This window comes from Balaenoptera borealis (genome assembly GCF_965194805.1).
Source record: "Balaenoptera borealis genome assembly, chromosome: 1".
Taxonomy (NCBI): domain Eukaryota; kingdom Metazoa; phylum Chordata; class Mammalia; order Artiodactyla; family Balaenopteridae; genus Balaenoptera; species Balaenoptera borealis.
In genome coordinates, this window is record NC_138860.1 from 28,744,423 (window position 1) to 28,766,031 (window position 21,609).

General features: G+C 35.7%; 1 protein-coding gene and 1 long non-coding RNA gene across 6 annotated transcripts in view; one reads left to right on the forward strand and one right to left on the reverse strand.

Moving 5' to 3' along the window:
* Positions 1-21,609, forward strand: part of AKT3 (AKT serine/threonine kinase 3) — a 387,341-nt gene that overhangs the window by 203,752 nt on the left and 161,980 nt on the right. For all 5 annotated transcript variants that reach the window (XM_082340891.1, XM_082340893.1, XM_082340892.1 and 2 more), the window contains one exon: positions 5,973-6,117. In XM_082340891.1, coding sequence (XP_082197017.1) covers positions 5,973-6,117 — 145 coding nt within the window. The remainder of the gene's footprint in view (positions 1-5,972; positions 6,118-21,609) is intronic.
* Positions 1-21,609, reverse strand: part of LOC309605611 — an 867,207-nt gene that overhangs the window by 144,736 nt on the left and 700,862 nt on the right. The window lies entirely within an intron of this gene.

A 21,609-nucleotide genomic window follows, 5' to 3' on the forward strand; every position in this document is an offset into this window, starting at 1 on the left:
ACTTCAGACCTAGGGATACATACAGACTGAAAGTGAGGAGATGGAAAAAGCTATTCCATGCAAATGGAAATCAAAAGAAAGCTGGAGTAGCAATACTCGTATCAGATAAAATAGACTTTAAAATAAAGACTTGTTACAAGAGACAAGGAAGGACACTACATAATGATCAAGGGATCAATCCAAGAAGAAAACATAATAATTATAAATATTTATGCACCCAACATAAGAGCACCTCAGTACATAAGGCAAATGCTAACAGCCATAAAAGGGGAAATCAACAGTAACACAATAATAGTGGTGGACTTTAACACCCTATGTGCACCAATGGACAGATCATCCAGACAGAAAATAAATAAGGAAACAGAAGCTTTAAATAACACAATAGACCACATAGATTTAATTGATATTTATAGGACATTCCACCTGAAAGCAGTAGAATACACTTTCTTAAGCACACAGGGAACATTCAACAAGATAGATCACATCTTGTGTCACAAATCAAGCCTCAGAAAATGTAAGAAAATTGAAATCATATCAAGTATCTTTTTTGACCACAACACTATGAGATTAGAAATCAGAGGAAAAAAGCTGTAAAAAACACAAACACATGGAGGCTAAACAGTGTGCTGCTAAAAAACCAAGAGATCACTGAAGAAATCAAAGAGGAAAGGAAAAAAAATACATAGAAACAAATGACAACAAAAACACAATGACCCAAAACTGTGTTTCCAAAACACAGGAAAAGCAGTTCTAAGAGGGAAGTTTATAGCAATTGAATCTCACCTCAAGAAACAAGAAAAATCTCACATAAACAGTCTAACCTTACACCTAAAGCAACTAGAGAAAGAAGAACAAAGGAAACCCAAAGTTAGCATAGGGAAAGAAATCATAAAGATCAGAGCAGAAATAAATGAAATAGAAACGAAGAAAACAATAGCAAAGATCAATAAAAACAAAAGTTGGTTCTTTCAGAAGATAAACAAAATTGCTAAACCTTTTGCCAGACTCATCAAGAAAAAAAGGGAGAGGACTCAATAAAGTTAGAAATGAAAAAGCAGAAATTACAACTGACACCACAGAAATACAAAGGATCATGAGACTAATACAGGCAACTCTGTGCAAATAAAATGGACAACCTGGAAGAAATGGACAAATTCTTGGAAAGGTACAATCTTCCAAGACTGAACCGGGAAGAAATAGAAAATATAAACAGACCAATCATAGGTACTGAAATTGAAACTGTGATTGAAAATCTTCCAACAAACAAAAGTCTAGGACCAGATCACTTCACTGGCGACTTCTATCAAATATTTAGAGAAGAGCTAACACCTATACTTCTCAAACTCTTCCAAAAAATTGCAGAGGGAGCATCACTCCCAAACTCGTTCAACGAGACCACCATCACCCTGATACCAAAACCAAAGATATCAGGGGAAAAAAAATTACAGACGAATATCACTGATGAGCGTAGATGCAAAAAGGTGCTTAGAGGGAAATGTATCACCTCTACAAAGGTGCTTGTATTTGAAAAGAAGAAAGTTCTCTAGTCATTAAGTTTCCATCTTAAGAAAGTAGAAGAGTAGAGTAAATTAATCCCAGAGCAATCTGAAAGAAAGAAACAATAGAGAGTAGAATTCAATTAAATAGAAAGCAGAAAAATAATAGGGAATAATCCATAAACAAAAGTTAGTTCTTTGAAAATACTTAATAGAATAAAAAAATGTCTTGGAAGATTGTTAGGAAAAAATAGAAAAAAGAGGGAAGACACAAATTACTGATACTGACCCCTAGAAAACATTGGCACACTTGAACAGCTCAATATCAATGAACAGTATTGAGTTTGAGTAAAATAATTTTCCTGAAGAAAAACTCCAATTCCAGATGGCTTCACTGTTTACTTCTGTCAAATATTTGAAGAGGAAATATTACCAAGCCTACACAATTAATTACATAAAATAATGGAGGTGGGAACCCTTCCCTTCTCATTTTATAAGGCTAGTGTCACCCTCATTCCAAAAAATGGTCAGTGCTATCATAAGAAGAGAGAACTATATCAACAAAATATTAGCAAACCAAATCCAACAACACATAAAAAGATCATACACCATAACCATTTGGGATTCATCCCAAGTTCACAAGGATGGTTCAACATACACAAATCAGTCAATGTGGTACACCACATAAACAAAAGCCAAAAACCACATGATCATCTCAATAGATGCAGAAAAAGCATTTGACAAAATTCAACATGTATTCATGATTAAAACTCTTACAAAAGTGGGTATAGAGGGAACATATCTCAAGATAATAAAAGTTATTCATGACAGACCTACAGCCAATATAATAGAGGTGAAAAGCTGAAAGCTTTCCTGCTAAAATCTGGAGCAAGACACAGGATACCCACTCTCACCTCTTCTATTCAACATAGTATTGGAAGTCCTAACCACGGCAGTCAAACAAGAAGACAAAACCCTAAAGACTTCACATAAAAACTACTAGAAATGATAAACGAATTCAACAAGGTAGCAGGATACAAGATTAACATACAGAAATTGGTTGCATTTCTTCTCACCAATGATGAACTATCAGGGAATGTAAAAAAACAATACCTTTAAAAATTGCACCCCCCAAAATAAAATACTTATGAATAAATTTGATCAAGGAGGTGAAAGACTTATATACTGAAAACTACAAAACATTAATAAAGGAAATTGAAGATAATTCAAAGAAATGGAAAGATATCCCATGCTCTTGGATTGGAAGAATTAATATTGTTAAAATGGCTATACTATCCAAAGCAATCTACAGATTTAATGCAATCCCTATCAAATTACCCATGACATTTTTCACAGAACTAGGACAAATAATCCTAAAATTCATATGGAACCATAAAAGACCCAGAATGACCAAAGCAATGCTGAAGAAAAAGAACAAAGCAGGAGGCATAACCCTCCCAGACTTCAGACAATACTACAAAGCTACAATTATCAAAACAGTGTGGTATTGGCATAAAATCAGACATATGGATCAATGGAACAGTACAGAGAGCCCAGAAATAAACCCACACACCAATTGTCAATTAATCTTCAACAAAGGGGGCAAGAATATACAACAGGGAAAAGACAGTCTCTTCAGCAAGTGGTGTTGTGAAAGTTGGCCAGCCACATATAAATCAATGAAATTAGAACACAGCCTCTCACCATACACAAAAATAAACTCAAAATGGCTTAAAGACTTAAACATAAGAAATGACACCATAAAACTCCTAGGAGAGATCATAGGCTAAACATTCTCTGACATAAATCTTAACATTGTTTTCTTAGGTCAGTCTCCTAAGGCAATAGAAATAAAAACAAAAATAAACAAATGAGACCTAATCAAACTTACAAGCTTTTGCATAGCATAGGAAATGATAAACAAAATGAAAAGACAACCTACAAGAATGGGAGAAAATATTTGCAAATATTGCAACCAACAAGAGCTTAATTTCCAAAGTATACAAATAGCTCATAACAACAACAAAACAAACAGCCTAGTCAAATAATGGGCAGAAGACGTAAATAGACATTTCTCCAAAGAACAAATATAGATGACCAATAGGCATGTGAAAAGATGCTCAACATTGCTAATTATTAGAGAAATGCAAATCAAAACTACAATGAGGTACCACCTCACACCAGTCAGAATGTCCATCATTAAAAAGTTACAAATAACAAATGCTGGAGAGGGTGTGGAGGAAAGGGAACCCTCCTACATTGTTGGTGGGAATGTAAGTTGGTGCAGCCACGGTGGAAAACGGCATGAAGGTATCTCAGAAATCTAAAAACAGAATTAGCATATGATCCAGCAATCCCACTCCTGGACATATATTCATACAAAAGTATAATTCAGAAAGCCATGTGCCCCTATGTTCATAGCAGCTCTATTCACAATAGCTAAGACATAGAAACAACCTAAATGTCCATCGACAGATGAATGAATAAAGATGTGGTACATATATACAATGGAATACTACTCAGCCATGAAAAAGAACGAAATAATGCCATTTGCAGCAACATGGATGCAACTAGAGACTATCATACTAAGTGAAGTAAGTCAGAAAGAGAAAGACAAAATATGATATCGCTTATATGTGGAATCTAAAATATGACACAAATGAACCTATCTATGAAACAAAAACAGAATCTTAGACCTAGAGAACAGACTGGTGGTTGCCAAGGGGGAGGGAGTTGGGGGAGCGATAGAATGGCAGGTTGGGGTTAGCAGATGTCAGCTTTTATATATAGAATGGAGAAACAACAAAGTCCTACTATATAGCACAGGGAACTATGTTCAATATCCTATCATAAACCATAATGGAAAAGAATACATTAAAAAAAAGCATGTATATATATTTAACTGTATTACTTTGCTGTACAGCAAACTTAGCATTGTAAATCAACTATAGTTCACTAAAAATATTGATTTAAAAACAGGAAAGAAGTAGCCCAATATACTTGTGACTATAGTCAATGCAAAATTTCTTAACAAAAGTTTGACAAATCAAATTCAAAAAATATGCAAGAAAAAGATGAATACATTATGACTAAATGGAGTTTATACTAGAATTCAGTTGTATTAACATCTGAAAATCATTCAACTAATTTCACTGTATTAATAGGATAAAAGAAAACTACCTGGTCATTTCAACAGGTGCAGAAGAAGCATTTGAAAAAATTCAACACTCTTTCATAACAAAAACACTCAGCTGGCTAGGAATGCAAGGGAACTTACTCAACTTGATTAAGGGTATCTACAAACTACAGCTTACATAATACTCAAAGGTAAAAGGCTTGATATTTTCTCTCTTAACATCTGGAACAAAGTAAGAATGTCTGCTCTCACCACTTTTATTTAACATTGTACTGATGGTCTGTTCTAGTGCATTATAAGGCAAGAAAAAGAAATAAAAGGAAACACACTGGAAAGGAAGACGTAAATTGCTCTTGTTTGTAGACAGTATGGTAGTATTTGTAGAAAATCCAGAAAAATAAAAGCTGTTAGAAATAGTAAATGAATTTATTAAGGCTATAGAATAAAAGGTCAACATAGAAAAAGCAATTGTATTTCTAAATACAAGCAAGAAAAATTAGAAAATGAAAAAAAAAATTTAAACTTCCATAATAGCATAAAAGAATACTTAGAAATAAATTCAATTAAAGATTTACAAGATGTTTTCACAGAAAATTACAAAACACTGCATTGGAAAATTGAAGACCTAACTAAATGGAGAGCTATACCATGTTCATGGATTGGAAGACTTAATTTATTAAGATGGCAATTTCCTCCAGATTGACCTACAGATTTAATGCAATTCCAACAGACTTTGTCTTAAGAAATCTGCAAACTCATTTTATTTATATGGAAATAAGTGATCCTTTATCTGATAGCACAAGTGTCAAAAAGTAAAAGCTTCATACTACTGCTCCTGAGACTTATTATTTAAGCTACAAACTGTGCCTATCATTTTTTAAATCAGAAACTTACCTATGATCTGGGTCCAGTTTTTGCCTTTGAAAGCTTTTTCTTGGAACATCTGTTGGACCATAATAAAGAAACTGAGTATGTCAGTGATGGACTTACAATGGCTAAACAATACATTTTAAAAATGTGGCAAACTTTTGGGGGTCTGTATACTTTATAGATAAGATATGTGCAGATAATTAAAATTTAATCATACTTTAAAAGGATTTTTAGTCAGTTTTCTTAAAATCGTCTTCTCCTTCTCCCCTTCTCCTCCTCCTCCTCCTCCTCCTCCTCCTCCTTCTTCTTTGTTAATATACCTCCAAATAAATGCTAGTATATCTTGAAGTAAAGATGGGGCTTATGTATTACTCTGGAATAGACTTTGTGTTGATTTTATATTTTATAAAAGAGAAATATTTGCATCATTATGATTCTTTATTAATGGGAATTTTTTCTTGTTTTTGTAGGGAAGAATGGACAGAAGCTATCCAGGCTGTAGCAGACAGACTCCAGAGGCAAGAAGAGGAGAGAATGAATTGTAGTCCAACTTCACAAATTGATAATATAGGAGAGGAAGAGATGGATGCTTCTACAACCCATCATAAAAGAAAGGTAGAAAAGAACATCTTACTCCCCTCCTCAGCACAACATTTATATGTGTAGAAGAAATATGTTAACAACTGCCATTTGCAAAAACTGTTAGCCAATTATCTTATGATATGCTATTATATTGGTGTGGATGGTTTTTAATAAGGTGAATCTTAAACCTGTCATTGTTTAAAACCAAATAATTGAAACATCACTTTATTTCAGTGTTTCAGCAATTACCACTGAATGCTGAAAGGGCTTGTTAGGAAGTTGTGATTGATGTGCCGTCATACTACTTTATAATTTGCATTTTTCCCTTATTGTTTTTAATACTATTTTAGAAACTTGGAAATAAAGTGTTTTCCCTAATATGGTCCTTTTCTATTTGGCATTCTGTGTTCTCCTGAAAGCAGAAGGTGAAATGGCTCTGGTATACTTCCTGCTTGGTGCCCCAGCCTCACTAATGTCAGCAGGAAAGCGAACAATCTTGGAAATTATAGCTTTTTATTTTAGTGGCTGCTTCTGAGCCAATGAGGGAAACAGATTTTTTCTTCCCTCAGTGCTCCAGAATAATAATCGCCAATTTATATATTTATGAGAATTGTAAATTATGTTTTTCATTGCTATAGAAAATTGCAAAGCAACTCCCTGTGTAAAAAGTGGTATTTTAAGATTAAGGGTAAAAGTATTCAAAATAGATGAACATGCCATTTTTAATGTTGGAATATATTTGTTATAATAGATTTTAAATTAATCTTCAGGTAGGAAAATGCTAATTCTTAAGGTAATGATCCATGTAATTTGGTATTAACACAGTGATTAAGAACTCTTTGGAGTTAGACTGCCTGAGTTCAAATCCTCTTTTTCCTATGTGCTAACCATGTGAACTTGCTGAGCTTTACAGTTACAACTTAGATTTAGTTAATCGTTCTTTCCTTACCAGAAATTTCTATTCTAATTAGAATAGTATTCTATACTTGATCTTGGCCAAATGTCTGAGAACCTGTATGTCTTCCTTGAAGACTAATCCTCTATTTGTTAGTTGAATTGTATCTCTGTTTTCTTTTGAATCACCTTAACAATGCTCTGCCCTTGTTCCTCAGTTATTGCAAAGAGAAAAATACAATCTAGCTTTACCCACCTTCTCAGAGAGAAAAAAGCTTCTTTTGCTCATGTATGTGCACATGTACACAATTAATTTGAAATTTGACTATGCTTATAAATTTAAAGTCATATCCTGATTATTCTCACCCTTTGAGTAATAAACTACCTTGTTCAGTAACAAGCTAGACTGCTGTAGAACTTCTTAATAACAAAAATTAATAGTAAGATGCTATTTAGGCAGGTAGAGGTTGAACGTGGGAAGTTTATAACACTCTAACTAGAAATACTGTTACTGATAGATGTAAGAATTTTGGAAATGAATATGAAAATTTGCAGAAGAACTTTGAATGAAGAGAGACAACCATTTTGAAAGATATAAAAATGGAAAACTATGGAAGATCCTTCTTTTTCTGTTAAGGCTGGTTGTAAATGATTATTAAAGCATAATACGTTTTCCTGTTTTGTTACCAGTGTTGATTATCTTAGAATTTATCACCTTCACTAATTATCACTTATAAAGATTTATTATATGCTTATTTTGTGCTAGGCTCTGAGCAGTGCTTTTATATGTGTTATCTCATTTGATCCTCATAGGAATCATATGAGGTAGGTACTGTTATCCCATTTTACAGTTGAGTCCTCTGATATTTAAAGAAGTTAAATATCTTGTTCAAGCATATAATGACTTTACACACTATGCAACTTCAGTATGCAGTCTACTTTTTATTGATTCACATATCTTGAGCTTCTATAATCTCTATAATTGTTATAGTCATAACATAACCAAGCTATATTAGAAACAAAATTATACAGATAGGCTCTCTTATATTTGTACTCTGTTTCTCAAAATAGTATGTCAAATTGTTGCATTTACACAGTGCTTGAATATTAGTTAATTTCATTTTATATTAGAGCACTCTTGGTAAAATCAGTAGAATTTTAATATTATAGAATACTGGTAGAAAGTGAGGTTTCTGTTGTCCTACTGCTTGAGTTCATGTCCTGGGTCTACAGTGTGTGTAATTGTGGGGAAAGTCCCTTAAGCCTTCTGTCCTTTAGTCCCTTCATCTATAAAAGGAAGATAACAGTGGTACTTACCTCATAGAGTTGTGAGGATTAAAATATAGTTTGGAATATATGTGAAGTGTGTATATACTAAGTGCTCAATGAATATTAGCTATTATTAGCTAGTATTCTTCTTTATCCACATAAAGATAATTAAACATTCACATATTTTTAAAGTGGAGTCTCCTAGAATTCTCTTGTTGAAACTAAGTCTCCAAAATGAAAAATTGATAGAAGTATTTTGAATTTGGGGGGTGGGGGTCCATTGTCTTATTTAGCCTATATCTTATTTCTATTGTAATTTTTAAATTTTATTTAAAATGAAATAGTATAAAATAGTTTGAAATAACAAAGAGTACAGAAAAAGAACATTTGTACCACTAACTATGCTATAACAATCGTAATAACTTGGTTCAAAAGGGTGAAATATTACTATCACTTCCTTAAGATGACTCTAAAACTACAGTTGACACATGAACAACACAGAGGCTTTGTGAGCCGCCCTCTGCACAGTTAAAAATCTGCCTATAAATTATAGTCGGCCCTCTGTGTCCCAGTTCTCCCTATCTGTGGTTCCTCTGATGCAACATTTCTTCCATATACACTCTTGTTTTTTATCTGTGATTCTTCATTTGAGGATTCAACCAACAGTGGATCACAAAAAATCAGTAGAAAAAAATCCACATGTAAATGGATCCACAGAGCTCAAACCCATGTTGTTCAAGAGTCAGCTATATATCCTTTATGAACGTCAGTTATAAAAAGAATTGTACAAGTTCAGATTATTTTTAATTTTAGATTGTAAACACAAATATTTTCAGATAAGAATATCCTTCTCTGAGAGATAGCTTCAAGATGGCAGAGGAGTAAGGCATGGAGATCACCTTCCTCCCCACGAATACATCAAAAATACATTTACATGATGAACAGCTCCTACAGAACACCTACTGAACGCTGGCAGAAGACCTCAGACTTCCCAAAAGGCAAGAAACTCCCCACATACCTGGCCGTTTGGCTAACAGGGGCTTGGTGCTCCGGCCAGGTGTCAGGCCTGAGCCTCTGAGGTGGGAGAGCCGAGTTCAGGACATTGGTCCACCGGAGACCTCCCGGCCCCATGTAATATCAAATGGCGAAAGCTCTCTCAGAGATCTCCATCTCAACGTGAAGAGCCAGCTACACTCAACAACCAGCAAGCTACAGTGCTGGACACCCTATGTCAAACAACTAGCAAGACAGGAACACAACCCCACCCATTAGCAGGAAGGCTGCCTAAAATAATAATAACGTCACAGACACCCCAGAACACACCACTGGACGTGGTCCTGCCCACCAGAAAGACAAGGTCCAGCCTCATCCACCAAAACAGAGACACCAGTCCCCTCTACCAGGAAGCCTACACAACCCACTGAAACAACCTTAGCCACTGGGGGCAGACACCAAAAACAACAGGAACTATGAACCTGCAGCCTGAAAAAAGGAGACCCCAATACAGTAAGTTAAGCAAAATGAGAAGACAGAGAAACACACAGCAGATGAAGGAGTAAGATAGAAACCCACCAGACCAGACAAATGAAGGGGAAATAGGAAGTCTACCTGAAAAAGAATTCAGAGGAATGATAGTAAAGATGATCCAAAATCTTGGAAATAGAATGGAAAAAATACAAGAAACGTTTAACAAGGACCTAGAAGAACTAAAGGAATCAATAGCAGAATAACTGAGGCAGAAGAATGGATAAGTGACCTGGAAGATAAAATAGTGGAAATAACTGCCGCAGAGCAGAATAAAGAAAAAAGAATGAAAAGAATTGAGGACAGTCTCAGAGACCCCTTGGACAACATTAAATGCACCAACATTTGAATTATAGGGGTCCCAGAAGAAGAAGAGAAAAAGAAAGGGACTGAGAAAATATTTGAAGACATTATAGTTGCCAACTTCCCTAATATGGGAAAGGAAGTAGTCAAACAAGTCCAGGAAGCACAGAGAGTCCCATACAGGATAAATCCAAGGAGAAACACGCCAAGACACATATTAATCAAACTACCAAAAATTAAATAAAAAGAAAAAATATTAAAAGCAGCAAAGGAAAAACAACAAATAACATACAAGGGAATCCCCACAAGGTCAACAGCTGATCTTTCAGCAGAAATGCTGCAAGCCAGAAGGGAGTAGCAGGACATATTTAAACTGATGAAAGGGAAAAGCCTACAACCAAGATTACTCTCCCAGCAAGGATCTCATTCAGATTTGACAGAGAAATTAAAACCTTTACAAACAAGCAAAAGCTAAGATAATTCAGCACCACCAACCCAGCTTTAAAACAAATGCTGGGGCTTCCCTGGTGGCGCAGTGGTTGAGAATCTGCCTGCCAATGCAGGGGACATGGGTTCGAGCCCTGGTCTGGGAGAATCCCACATGCCGCGGAGCAACTAGGGCCGTGAGCCACAGTTACTGAGCCTGTGCGTCTGGAGCCTATTCTACGCAACAAGAGAGGGCGCGATAGTGAGAGGCCCGTGCACCACGATGAAGAGTGCCCCCCGCTTGCCGCAACTAGAGAGAGCCCTCGCACAGAAACGAAGACTCAACACAGCCAAAAAAATAAATTAATTAATTAGTTAATTTAAAAAAACAAAACAAAACAAATGCTAAAGGAACTTCTCTAGGCAGGAAACACAAGAGAAGGAAAAGACCTACAATAACAAACCCAAAACAATTAAGAAAACGGTAATAGGAACATACATATCGATAACTACCTTAAATATAAATGAATTAAATGCTCCAACCAAAAGACATAGACGGGCTCAATGCATACAAAAACAATACCTGTATATATGCTGTCTACAAGAAACTCACCTCAGACCTAGGGGCACATACAGACTGAAAGCGAGGGGATGGAAAAAGATATTCCATGCAAATGGAAATCAGAAGAAAGCTGGAGTAGCAATTTTCATATCAGACAAAATAGACTTTAAAGTAAAGACTATTACAAGAGACAAATAGAGACACTACATAATGATCAAGGGATCAATCCAAGAAGATATAGCAATTGTAAATCTTTATGCACCCAACATAGGAGCACCTCAATACATAAGGCAAATGCTAACAGCCATAAAAGAGGAAATCGACAGTAACACAATCACAGTAGGGGAGTTTAACACCCCACTTTCACCAATGGACAGATCATCCAAAATACAAATAAATAAGGAAACACAAGCTTTAAATGATACATTAAACAAGATGGACTTAATTGAAGTTCACAGGACATTCCATCCAAAAACAACAGAATACACTTTCTTCTCAAGTGTTCATGGAACATTCTCCAGGATAGATCATATCTTGGTCACAAATCAAGCCTTAGCAAATTCAAGAAAATTGAAATCATATCAAGTATCTTTTCTGACCACAACGCTATGAGACTAGATATCAATTATAGGAAAAAATCTGTGAAAAATACAAATACATGGAGGCTAAACAATACTACTAAATAACCAAGACATCACTGAAGAAGTCAAAGAGGAAATCAAAAAATACCTAGAAACAAATGACAATGAAAACACGACGACCCAAAACCTATGGGATGCAGCAAAAGCAGTGCTAAGAGGGAAGTTTATAGCAATACCTACCTCAAGAAACAAGAAACATCTCAAATAAACAACCTAACCTTACACCTGAAGCAGTTAGAGAAAGAAGAACAAAAAACCCCCAAAGTTAGCAGAAGGAAAGAAATCATAAAGATCAGATCAGAAATAAATGAAAAAGAAATGAAGGAAACAATAGCTAAGATCAAAAAGACTAAGAGCTGGTTCTTTGAGAAGATAAACAAAATTGGTAAACCATTAGCCAGACTCATCAAAAAAATAAGGGAAAAGACTCAAATCAATAGCATTAGAAACGAAACAGGAGAAGTAACAACTGACACAGCAGAAATAGAAAGGATCATGAGGGATCACTACAAGCAACTATATACCAGTAAAATGGACAACCTGGAAAAAGTGGACAAATTCTTAGAAAAGCACAACCTTCCGAGACTGAACCAGGAAGAAATAGAAAAAAGGAACAGACCGATCACAAGCACTGAAATTGAAACTGTGATTTAAAAATCTTCCAACAAACAAAAGCCCAGGACCAGATGGCTTCACAGGCGAATTCTATCAAACATTTAGAGAAGAGCTAACACCTATCCTTCTCAAACTCTTCCAAAATATAGCAGAGGGAGGAACACTCCCAAACTCATCCTATGAGGCCACCATCACCCTGATAGCAAAACCAGACAAAGATGTCACAAGAAAAGGAAACTACAGACCAGTATCACTGATGAACATAGATGCAAAAATCCTCAACAAAATACTAGCAAACAGAATCCAACAGCACATTAAAAGGATCATACACCATGATCAAGTGGGGTTTATCTCAGGAATGCAAGGATTTTTCAATATACACAAATCAATCAATGTGATAAACCATATTAACAAATTGAAGGAGAAAAACCATATGATCATCTCGATAAAAGCTTTCCTAAGAAAAAGCTTTTGACAAAATTCAACACCGATTTCTGATAAAAACTCTCCAGAAAGTGAGCATAAAGGGAACTTACCTCAACATAATATAGGCCATATATGCCACAGCCAACTTCGTTCTCACTGGTGAAAAACTGAAACCATTTCCACTAAGATCAGGAACAAGACAAGGTGGCCCACTCTCACCACTGTTATTCAACATAGTTTTGGAAGTGTTAGCCACAGCAATCAGAGAAGAAAAAAAAATGAATCGAAATCAGAAAAGAAGAAGTAAAACTGTCACTGTTTGCAGATGACATGATACTATACATAGAAAATCTCAGAGATGCTACCAAAAAACTACTAGAGCTAATCAATGAATTTGGTAAAGTAGCAGGATATAAAATTAATGCACAGAAATCTCTTGCATTCCTATACACTAATGATGAAAAATATGAAGGAGAAATTAAGGAAACACTCCCATTTACCATTGCAACAAAAAGAATAAAATACCTAGGAATAAACCTACCTAAGGAGACAAAAGACCTGTATGCAGAAAACTATAAGACACTGATGAAATAAATTAAATACAAATAGATGGAGAGATATACCATGTTCTTGGATTGGAAGAATCAACATTGTGAAAATGACTATACTACCCAAAGCAGTCTACAGATTCAGTACAACCCTATCAAACTATGAATGGCATTTTTCACAGAACTAGTACAAAACATTTCACAGTTTGTATGGAAACACAAGACCCCAAATAGCCAAAGCAATCTTGAGAAAGAAACATGGAGCTGGAGGAATCAGGTTCCCTGACTTCAGACTCTACTACAAAGCTACAATAATCAAGACAGTATGGTACTGGCACAAAAACAGAAATATACATCAATGGAACAGGAGAGAAAGCCCAGAGATAAACCAACACACATATGGTCACCTTATCTTGATAAAGGAGGTAAGAATATACAGTGGAGAAAAGACAGCCTCTTCAATAAGTGGCGCTGGGAAAACTGGACAGGTACATGTAAAAGAATGAAATTAGAACACTCCCTAATACCTTACACAAAAATGACCTCAAAATGGATTAAAGACCTAAATGTAAGCCCGGACACTATCAAACTCTTAGAGGAAAACAGGCAGAACACTCTAAGACATCCATCACAGCAAGATCCTTTTTGACCCACCTCCCAGAGAAATGGAAATAAAAACAAAAATAAACAAATGGGACCTAATGAAACTTAAACCTTTTGCACAGCAAAGGAAACCATAAACAAGACCAAAAGACAACCATCAGAATGGGAGAAAATATTTGCAAATGAAGCAACTGATAAAGGATTAATCTCCAAAACACACAGGCAGCTCAATATCAAAAAAACAAACAACCCAATCCAAAAATGGGCAGAAGACCTAAATAGACATTTCTCCAAAGGAGATATACAGATTGCCAGCAAACACATGAAAGGATTCTCAATATCACTAATCATTAGGGAAATGCAAATCAAAATCACAATGAGGCATCACCTTACAGTAGTCAGAATGGCCATCATCAAAAAATCTACAAATAGTAAATGCTGGAGAGGGTGAGGGTGTGGAGGAAAGGGAACCGTTCTGCACTGCTGGTGGGAATGTAAATTGATAGAGCCAGTATGGTGAACAGTATGGAGGTTCCTTAAAAAACTAAAAATAGAACTACCATTTGACCCAGCAATCCCACTACTGGGCATATACCCTGAGAACACCATAATTCAAAAAGAGTCATGTACCACAATGTTCATTGCAGCTCTATTTACAATAGCCAAGACATGAAAGCAACCTAAGTGTCCATCAACAGTTGAATGGATAAAGAAGATGTGGCACATATATACAATGGAATATTACTCAGCCATAAAAAGAAACGAAATTGAGTTATTTGTAGTGAGGGGGATGGACCTAGAATCTGTCATACAGAGTGAAGTAAGAGAGAAAGAGAAAAACAAATACCATATGCTAACACATGTATATGGAATCTAAAAAAAAAAAAAAAAAGGTTCTATATAACCTAGGAGCAGGACAGGAAGGGATAAAGACGCGGATGTAGAGAATGGGCTTGAGGACATGGGGAAGGGGAAGGGTAAGCTGGGACGAATGAGAGAGTGGCATGGACATATATACAGTACCAAATGTAAAATAGCTAGGTAGTGGGAAGCAGCCGCATAGTACAGGGATATCAGCTCGGTGCTTTGTGTCCACTTGGGGGGGTCATAGGGAGGGTGGGAGGGAGACACAAGAGGGAGGAGATATGGGGATATATGTTTAGGTAAAGCTGATTCACTTTGTTATATAGCAGAAACTAACACACCATTGTAAAGCAATTATACTCCAATAAAGATGTTTTTAAAAAATGAATATCCTCATAATTTACAGAATATATTTTCTTCTTTGTTCACTTTTTGACAAATGGGCAGTAGGATAAAGAGAATACCTACTGATTATGGTAGCTATGCTGAGAATTGTCTTAACTGCTCTCTGTTACCTGGATCAGACAGATGTGGTAAGAGTATTGCCGTAGTGTCTGCTCTGCAGCTTGAAACTCTTGGAGAGGGAAGGATACTGGTGCCGGAGAGAAAGGCAAAGCCCTTGCAACCAGATTCAAGTGCTGATCTTTGTTTAAATTAAAAGATGATTTTTCAAAGGAATTTGATTAGAGCAAGGGTCCCCAACCCCCCCATCCACACACCCCCACCCCCCGCCGGGCCGCACAGCAGGAGGTGAGTGAGCGAAGCTTCATGAGTCGCTCCCCATTGCTCCCCATCGCTTGCATTACCGCCTGAACCATCCCTCCCACCCCCAGTCCAAGTTAAAATTGTCTTCCACGAAACCGATCCCTGGTGCCAAAAAGGTTGGAGTCTGCTGGATTAGAGGGCGCAGGCATGCTTAATCTTGGTCTGCCAAGCTGCCATTATCTATAACCTGTCATGTACGTGAAGCAGCACAGCATAAAAGGATTAACAGTCAGATGGGAATAAAAATTCTGCTTCGTTTTCAAGTAACCAATATAGGCCTCTCTGGGACAGCTGTTTATCATCTCATGACTTAGGTAAGAAGTATAATCAGTACCTCCTATATTCCCATTTTGTCTGATTCCAGTTCTTGGAATTTTCTTACTTAATGCCTGACTACCATAACTGATAACAATGGCTAGTATACAGAGAAGGAGAGGAATAAAAGAACAGACCTGCTGAAATCAAGTGATCTCTCACTTCCTACCCAGCAGGAGGAGCAGCATAATCAGTGTTGTAGAAGTTGACTGATAAGATTGGAGCTTCCCCTTCCTTGGGCAAAAGCACTAGAGGAAGCGGGCAGAGAGGTGAACTTCTTGAAAGCCTCCTTTTCACTCCATGGGCCTTATTTGGTTTATCTCTTACATTGTAAATATATGTGGAATTAATCTTTTTTGACCAAATATGCTAAAACCATTGTATTTTTTTCCCTTGTATTCCTCTTCAATTCTATATAAATATTTGTAATGTAATTTTGGGGCTAGACAATATTTTTCTTACATTCTAGTGTGTGTGACTTGAATATACTTATTAAGCACTTTTTTTATATGCACATGCATCTCTTAACGTAAAACAGCCACATTGATATGTTAGAGATTATGTAAAAGAAAGAGTATAACTCTGTAAAATATTTCCCTAATAAATTCTTAGGTTTGGGTTTTAGAGGGTTAATTTTTCTAGAGAGTGTCATGCTCTTATTTAAAAAAATTTTTTTAATTGAAATATTGTTGATTTACAATATTGCACTAGTTTCAGCCCTTGTTTTTAAAATTTTTTTATTGAAGTGTAGTTGATATACAGTATTGTGTTAGTTGATTTACAATTTGTGTTGGTTTCCCCTTTGGTAACCGTAAGATTGTTTGCTATGTCTGTGAGTCTGTTTCTGTTTGGGAAATAATTCATTTGTACTTTTTAAAAAGTTTCCACATATAAGTGATGTAATAGTTGTCTTTCTCTGACTTACCTTCACTTAGTATGATAATCTCTAGGTCCATCCACGTTGTTGCAAATGGCATTATTTCGTTCTTTTTTAATGGCTGAGTAATATTCCATTGTGTGTGTATATATGTGTGTGTGTGTGTGTGTGTGTGTGTGTGTGTGTGTATCATATCTTTATCCATTCATGTGTTGATGGACACTTAGTTTGCTTCTATATCTTGGCTATTGTAAATAGTATGTTATGCTCTTATTTTTAATTAAAATCTTTTTGTATCTTTTCCCTTAACACCATCCAAAAGAGGAAAATAGTTTACATTTCATTTGTAAAGACTAGATAATCACCGTGTATACCACACTGAAGATGAACATTTGGTATCAAAGATACTTTTTAAATTTTCCGAAGTTTTATCAAAATAGATATGATAAATGTTTCTGATTTTATCATATAGTAATATAAATTTTATATAGTAATGGGAATTTTTGTTAGTAATATGTTTCCATGTAAATTCCTCTTTTTTTTTAAGATTGACATACTGATAAAAGCTATGAAATTTAGCGTTAAGGCTGTCATCCTTTTTTAAAACCTCCTTGTCCCTAAGAATTACAATCCTTAAAGAATATAGTAGTATTTCATTATTATGTATTTCTTTTCATGTGAAAATGTCATAAAGCAATTTACAGCTTATTTTCTAATTTTTATCCCCAGAATTCAGTTTCAGTTTATATGATATTTAGTAATGGGACACAGCAAGTATCATTTTCCGGTGTTTTTAGATATAAAATTAGGTGGGTACTGTTGAAATGAAGCTTTGAGCAATAAAAACAACATTATGGCTTAGTTATGAGAATAATGTCTGTCAGTTCTTCACTGCTATGAAGTAAAGTTCCCAAGTTTAATATCTTAAAACAATGACAGTTTATAATTTCTTCTGATTTTGTGGTTTGCCTGGGCAATTCTGCTGGTCTCACTTGGACCTTTCAAGCAGCTGCATTCAGCTGGCACGTGGACTGGGCTGGAAAATCCATGAAAGCCTTTCTCCCATGTCTGGATTTTTGGTTCTCCTCCAGTGAGCTCTCTCTTCATGTGATGTCTCATATTCCAGGGCCTCTCCATATGGCCTTTCTCTCCAGCAGATAGCCTGGACTTCCTTACAGCATGAGAGCTGACTTTTAAGAATGAAACTTTTCCAAGAGGGAGAAAGCATACGCTCCCAGACTTAAAGGCTAAGTCTGGAACTGGCACTCTATCACTTTGATGGTATTTTGTGTTTAAAGCTGGACACAAAGCCAGCCCAGGGAGAGGGAAAGTTGACTCCATTTCTTCATAGGAGGAATGGCATGTACATACAGGGAGTCGGGGCTGGAGGAATTGTCTGCCATTTTTGGAGACTACCTAGTACAAAGGGCTTTGTGATAATGTAGTATTACTTGATTTTTAAAAACCTGTTAATGAAAATGAAATTACTTAGTATTACCCACTGTTTGTTCAAATAACACTAATTCTGTTAACTCTATTCTGTATATTTAGAGTGACATCTTTGGTTTTTAGTTGAATTAATAAATATACTTGGTTATTTTCCCTATCTCTTGCTACTTTTCTTCGAATTAGAGATGCTACTGAATGATTAAGACAGTGTAACTTGACATTTGGAAAAATTACCAAGATTATAGATAGCAAATATTATTGTAAAGGAGTGAAGGCATTCGTTTCTAAAATTTTTAGAATTTTTACATGTATCTACAGACATATTCACCAGTGAACCATCTGGTCCTAGAGTTTTCTTGTTGAAAGCTTTTTGACCACAAATTCAATTTCCTTGATAGATATAGGATATTCAAGTTATCTGTTTCTTCTTGAGTAACCTTTGAGTTTGAACCTTTCAAGGAATTTGTTCACTTCATATAAGTCGTTGATTTTATGGACATAAAGTTGTTTATAATACTCCCTTGGGATCCTTCCAGTATCTGTAGAATCTGTAATGATTTTACCTCTCTCATTCCTGATATTGGTTATTTGCATCCTCTTTCTTTCTTTTCCTGAATAATCTGGCTAGAGATGTATCAATTTTATTGATTTTCTCAAAGAACCAGCTTTTGGTTACATCAGTTTTTCATTCTTCTTATTTTTTTTCATTTTTTTAATTGGAGTATAGTTGATTTACAATGTTGTGTTAGTTTCTACTGTAAAGCAGAGTCAGTTATGCATATACATATATCCACTCTTTTTTAGATTCTGTTCCCATATAGGTCATTATAAAGTACTGAATAGAGTTCCCTGTGCTCTTCATCAGGTTCTTACTATTTATCTGTTCTATATATATGGTATGTATATGTCAAATTCGAATCTCCCAATTTATCCCTTCCCCTCCTTTCCCCCCTGATAACCACAAGTTTATTTTCGACATCTGTGACTCAACTTCTGTTTTGTAAATGGGTTCATTTGTACCATTTCTTTAGATTCCACATATAAGTGATATCATATGATATTGTTTTCTCTGTCTGACTTACTTCACTCAGTATGACAAACTCTAGATCCAACCATGTCGCTGAAAATGGCATTATTTCATTCTTTCTTATGGCTGAGTAATATTCCATTGTACATATATACCACCTCTTCCTTATCCATTCCTCCATTGATGGATATTTAGGTTGCTTCCATGTCCTGGCTCTTGTAAATAGTGATGCAGTGAACATTGAGGTGCATGTATCTTTTTGAATTATGGTTTTCTCTGGGTATATGCCCAGGAGTGGGATTGCTGGATCCTATGGTAGCTTTATTTTTAGTTTTTTAAGGAATCTTCGTACTGTTCTCCATAGTGGCTGTATCAATTTACTTTCCCATCAACAGTGCAAGAGGGTTCCGTTTTCTCCACACCCTCTCCAGCATTTATTCTTTCTAGATTTTTTGATGATGCCCATTGTGACCTGTGTGAGGTGGTACCTCATTGTAGTTTTGGTTTACATTTCTCTAATAATAAGTGATGTTGAGCAACTTTTCATGTGTCTCTTGGTCATTTGTATGTCTTCTTTGGAGAAATATCTGTTTACATCTTTGGCCCATTTTTTTTTTTTTTTTTTTAGTTATTTATTTATTTTTGGCTGTGTTGGGTCTTCATTTCTGTGCGAGGGCTTTCTCTAGTTGCGGCGAGCGGGGACCACTCTTCATCGCGGTGCGTGGGCCTCTCACTGTCGCGGACTCTCTTGTTGCGGAGCACAGGCTCCAGACGCGCAGGCTCAGTAGTTGTGGCTCACGGGCCTAGTTGCTCCGCGGCACGTGGGATCTTCCCAGACCGGGGCGCGAACCCGTGTCCCCTGCATTGGCAGGCAGATTCTCAACCACTACGCCACCAGGGAAGCCCTTTGGCCCATTTTTTAAATGGGTTTGTTTTTTTGATACTAAGCTGTATGAACTCTTTGTATATTTTGGAGATTAATCCCTTGTCCATTGCTTCATTTGTACATATTTTCTCCCATTCTATGGGTTTTCTTTTCGTTTTGTTTATGGTTTCCTTTGCTGTGCAAAAGCTTTTATGTTTATTTAGATCACATTTGTTTATTTTTGTTTTTATTTTCATTACTTTCAGAGGTGGATCAAAAAAGACGTTACTGCCATTTATGTCAGAGAGTGTTCTGCCTATGTTTTTCTCTAAGAGTTTTATAGTATCTGGTGTTACATTTAGGTCTTTAATCCATTTGGATTTATTTTTGTGTATGGTGTTAGAGAATGTTCTAATTTCATTCTTTTACATCTAGTTGTCCAGTTTTCCCAGTTCCTCTTATTGAAGAATTCCTCCATTGTGTATTCTTGCCTCCTTTGTCATAGATTAGGTGACCATAGGTGTGTGGTTTATCTCTGTACTTTCTATCCTGTTCCATTGATCTATATTTCTGTGTTTTGTGACAGTACCATACTGTTTTGATGACTGTAGCTTTGTAGTATAGTCTGTAGTCAGATAGCCTGATTCTCCCAGCACCGTTTGTCTTTCTCAGGATTGTTTTGGCCATACAGGGTCTTTTGTGTTTCCATACAAATTTAAAATTTTTCTGTTCTAATTATTTGAAAAATGCCATTGATAACTTGATAGGAATTACATTGAATCTGTAGATTGCCTTGGACAGTATAGTCATTTTGACCATATTGGTTCTTCCAATCCAAGAACATGGTCTCTTTTTCCAGTGGTTTGCAACGTCTTCAATTTCTTTCATCAGTGTCTTAGAGTTTTCAGAGTACATGTCTTTTGTCTCCTTAGGTAGGTTTATTCCTAGATATTTTATTCTTTTTTGATGCAATGGGATTGCATGTTAAATGCAATGGGATTGTTTTGTTAAAATCTCTTTCTGATCTTTGTTGTTAGTGTATAGAAATGCAGCAGATTTCTGTGTGTTAGTTTTGTGTCCTGCAACTTTACCAAATTCATTGATTAGTTCTAGTAGTTTTCTGGTAGCATCTTTAGGATTTTTGATGTATAGTATCATGCAAACACTGACAGTTTTACTTCTTCTTTTACAGTTTGGATTCCTTTTATTTCTTTTTCTTCTCTGATTTCCCTGGCTAGGACTTCCAAACCTATGTTGAATAAAAGTGGCAAGAGTGCACATCCTTGTCTTTTTCCTCATCTTAGAGGAAATGTGTTCAGTTTTTCACCATTGAGTATGATGTTTGCTGTGTAGTTGTCGTATATGGCGTTTATTATGTTGAGGTATGTTCCGTCTATGCCCAATAACTGGAGAGTTTTGATCATAAATGGGTGTTGAATTTTGTTAAAGGCCTTTTCTGCACTATTGATATGATTATATGGTTTTTATTCTTCATTTTCTTAATGTTCTGTATCACATTGATTGATTTACATATGTTGAAGAATCCTTGCAT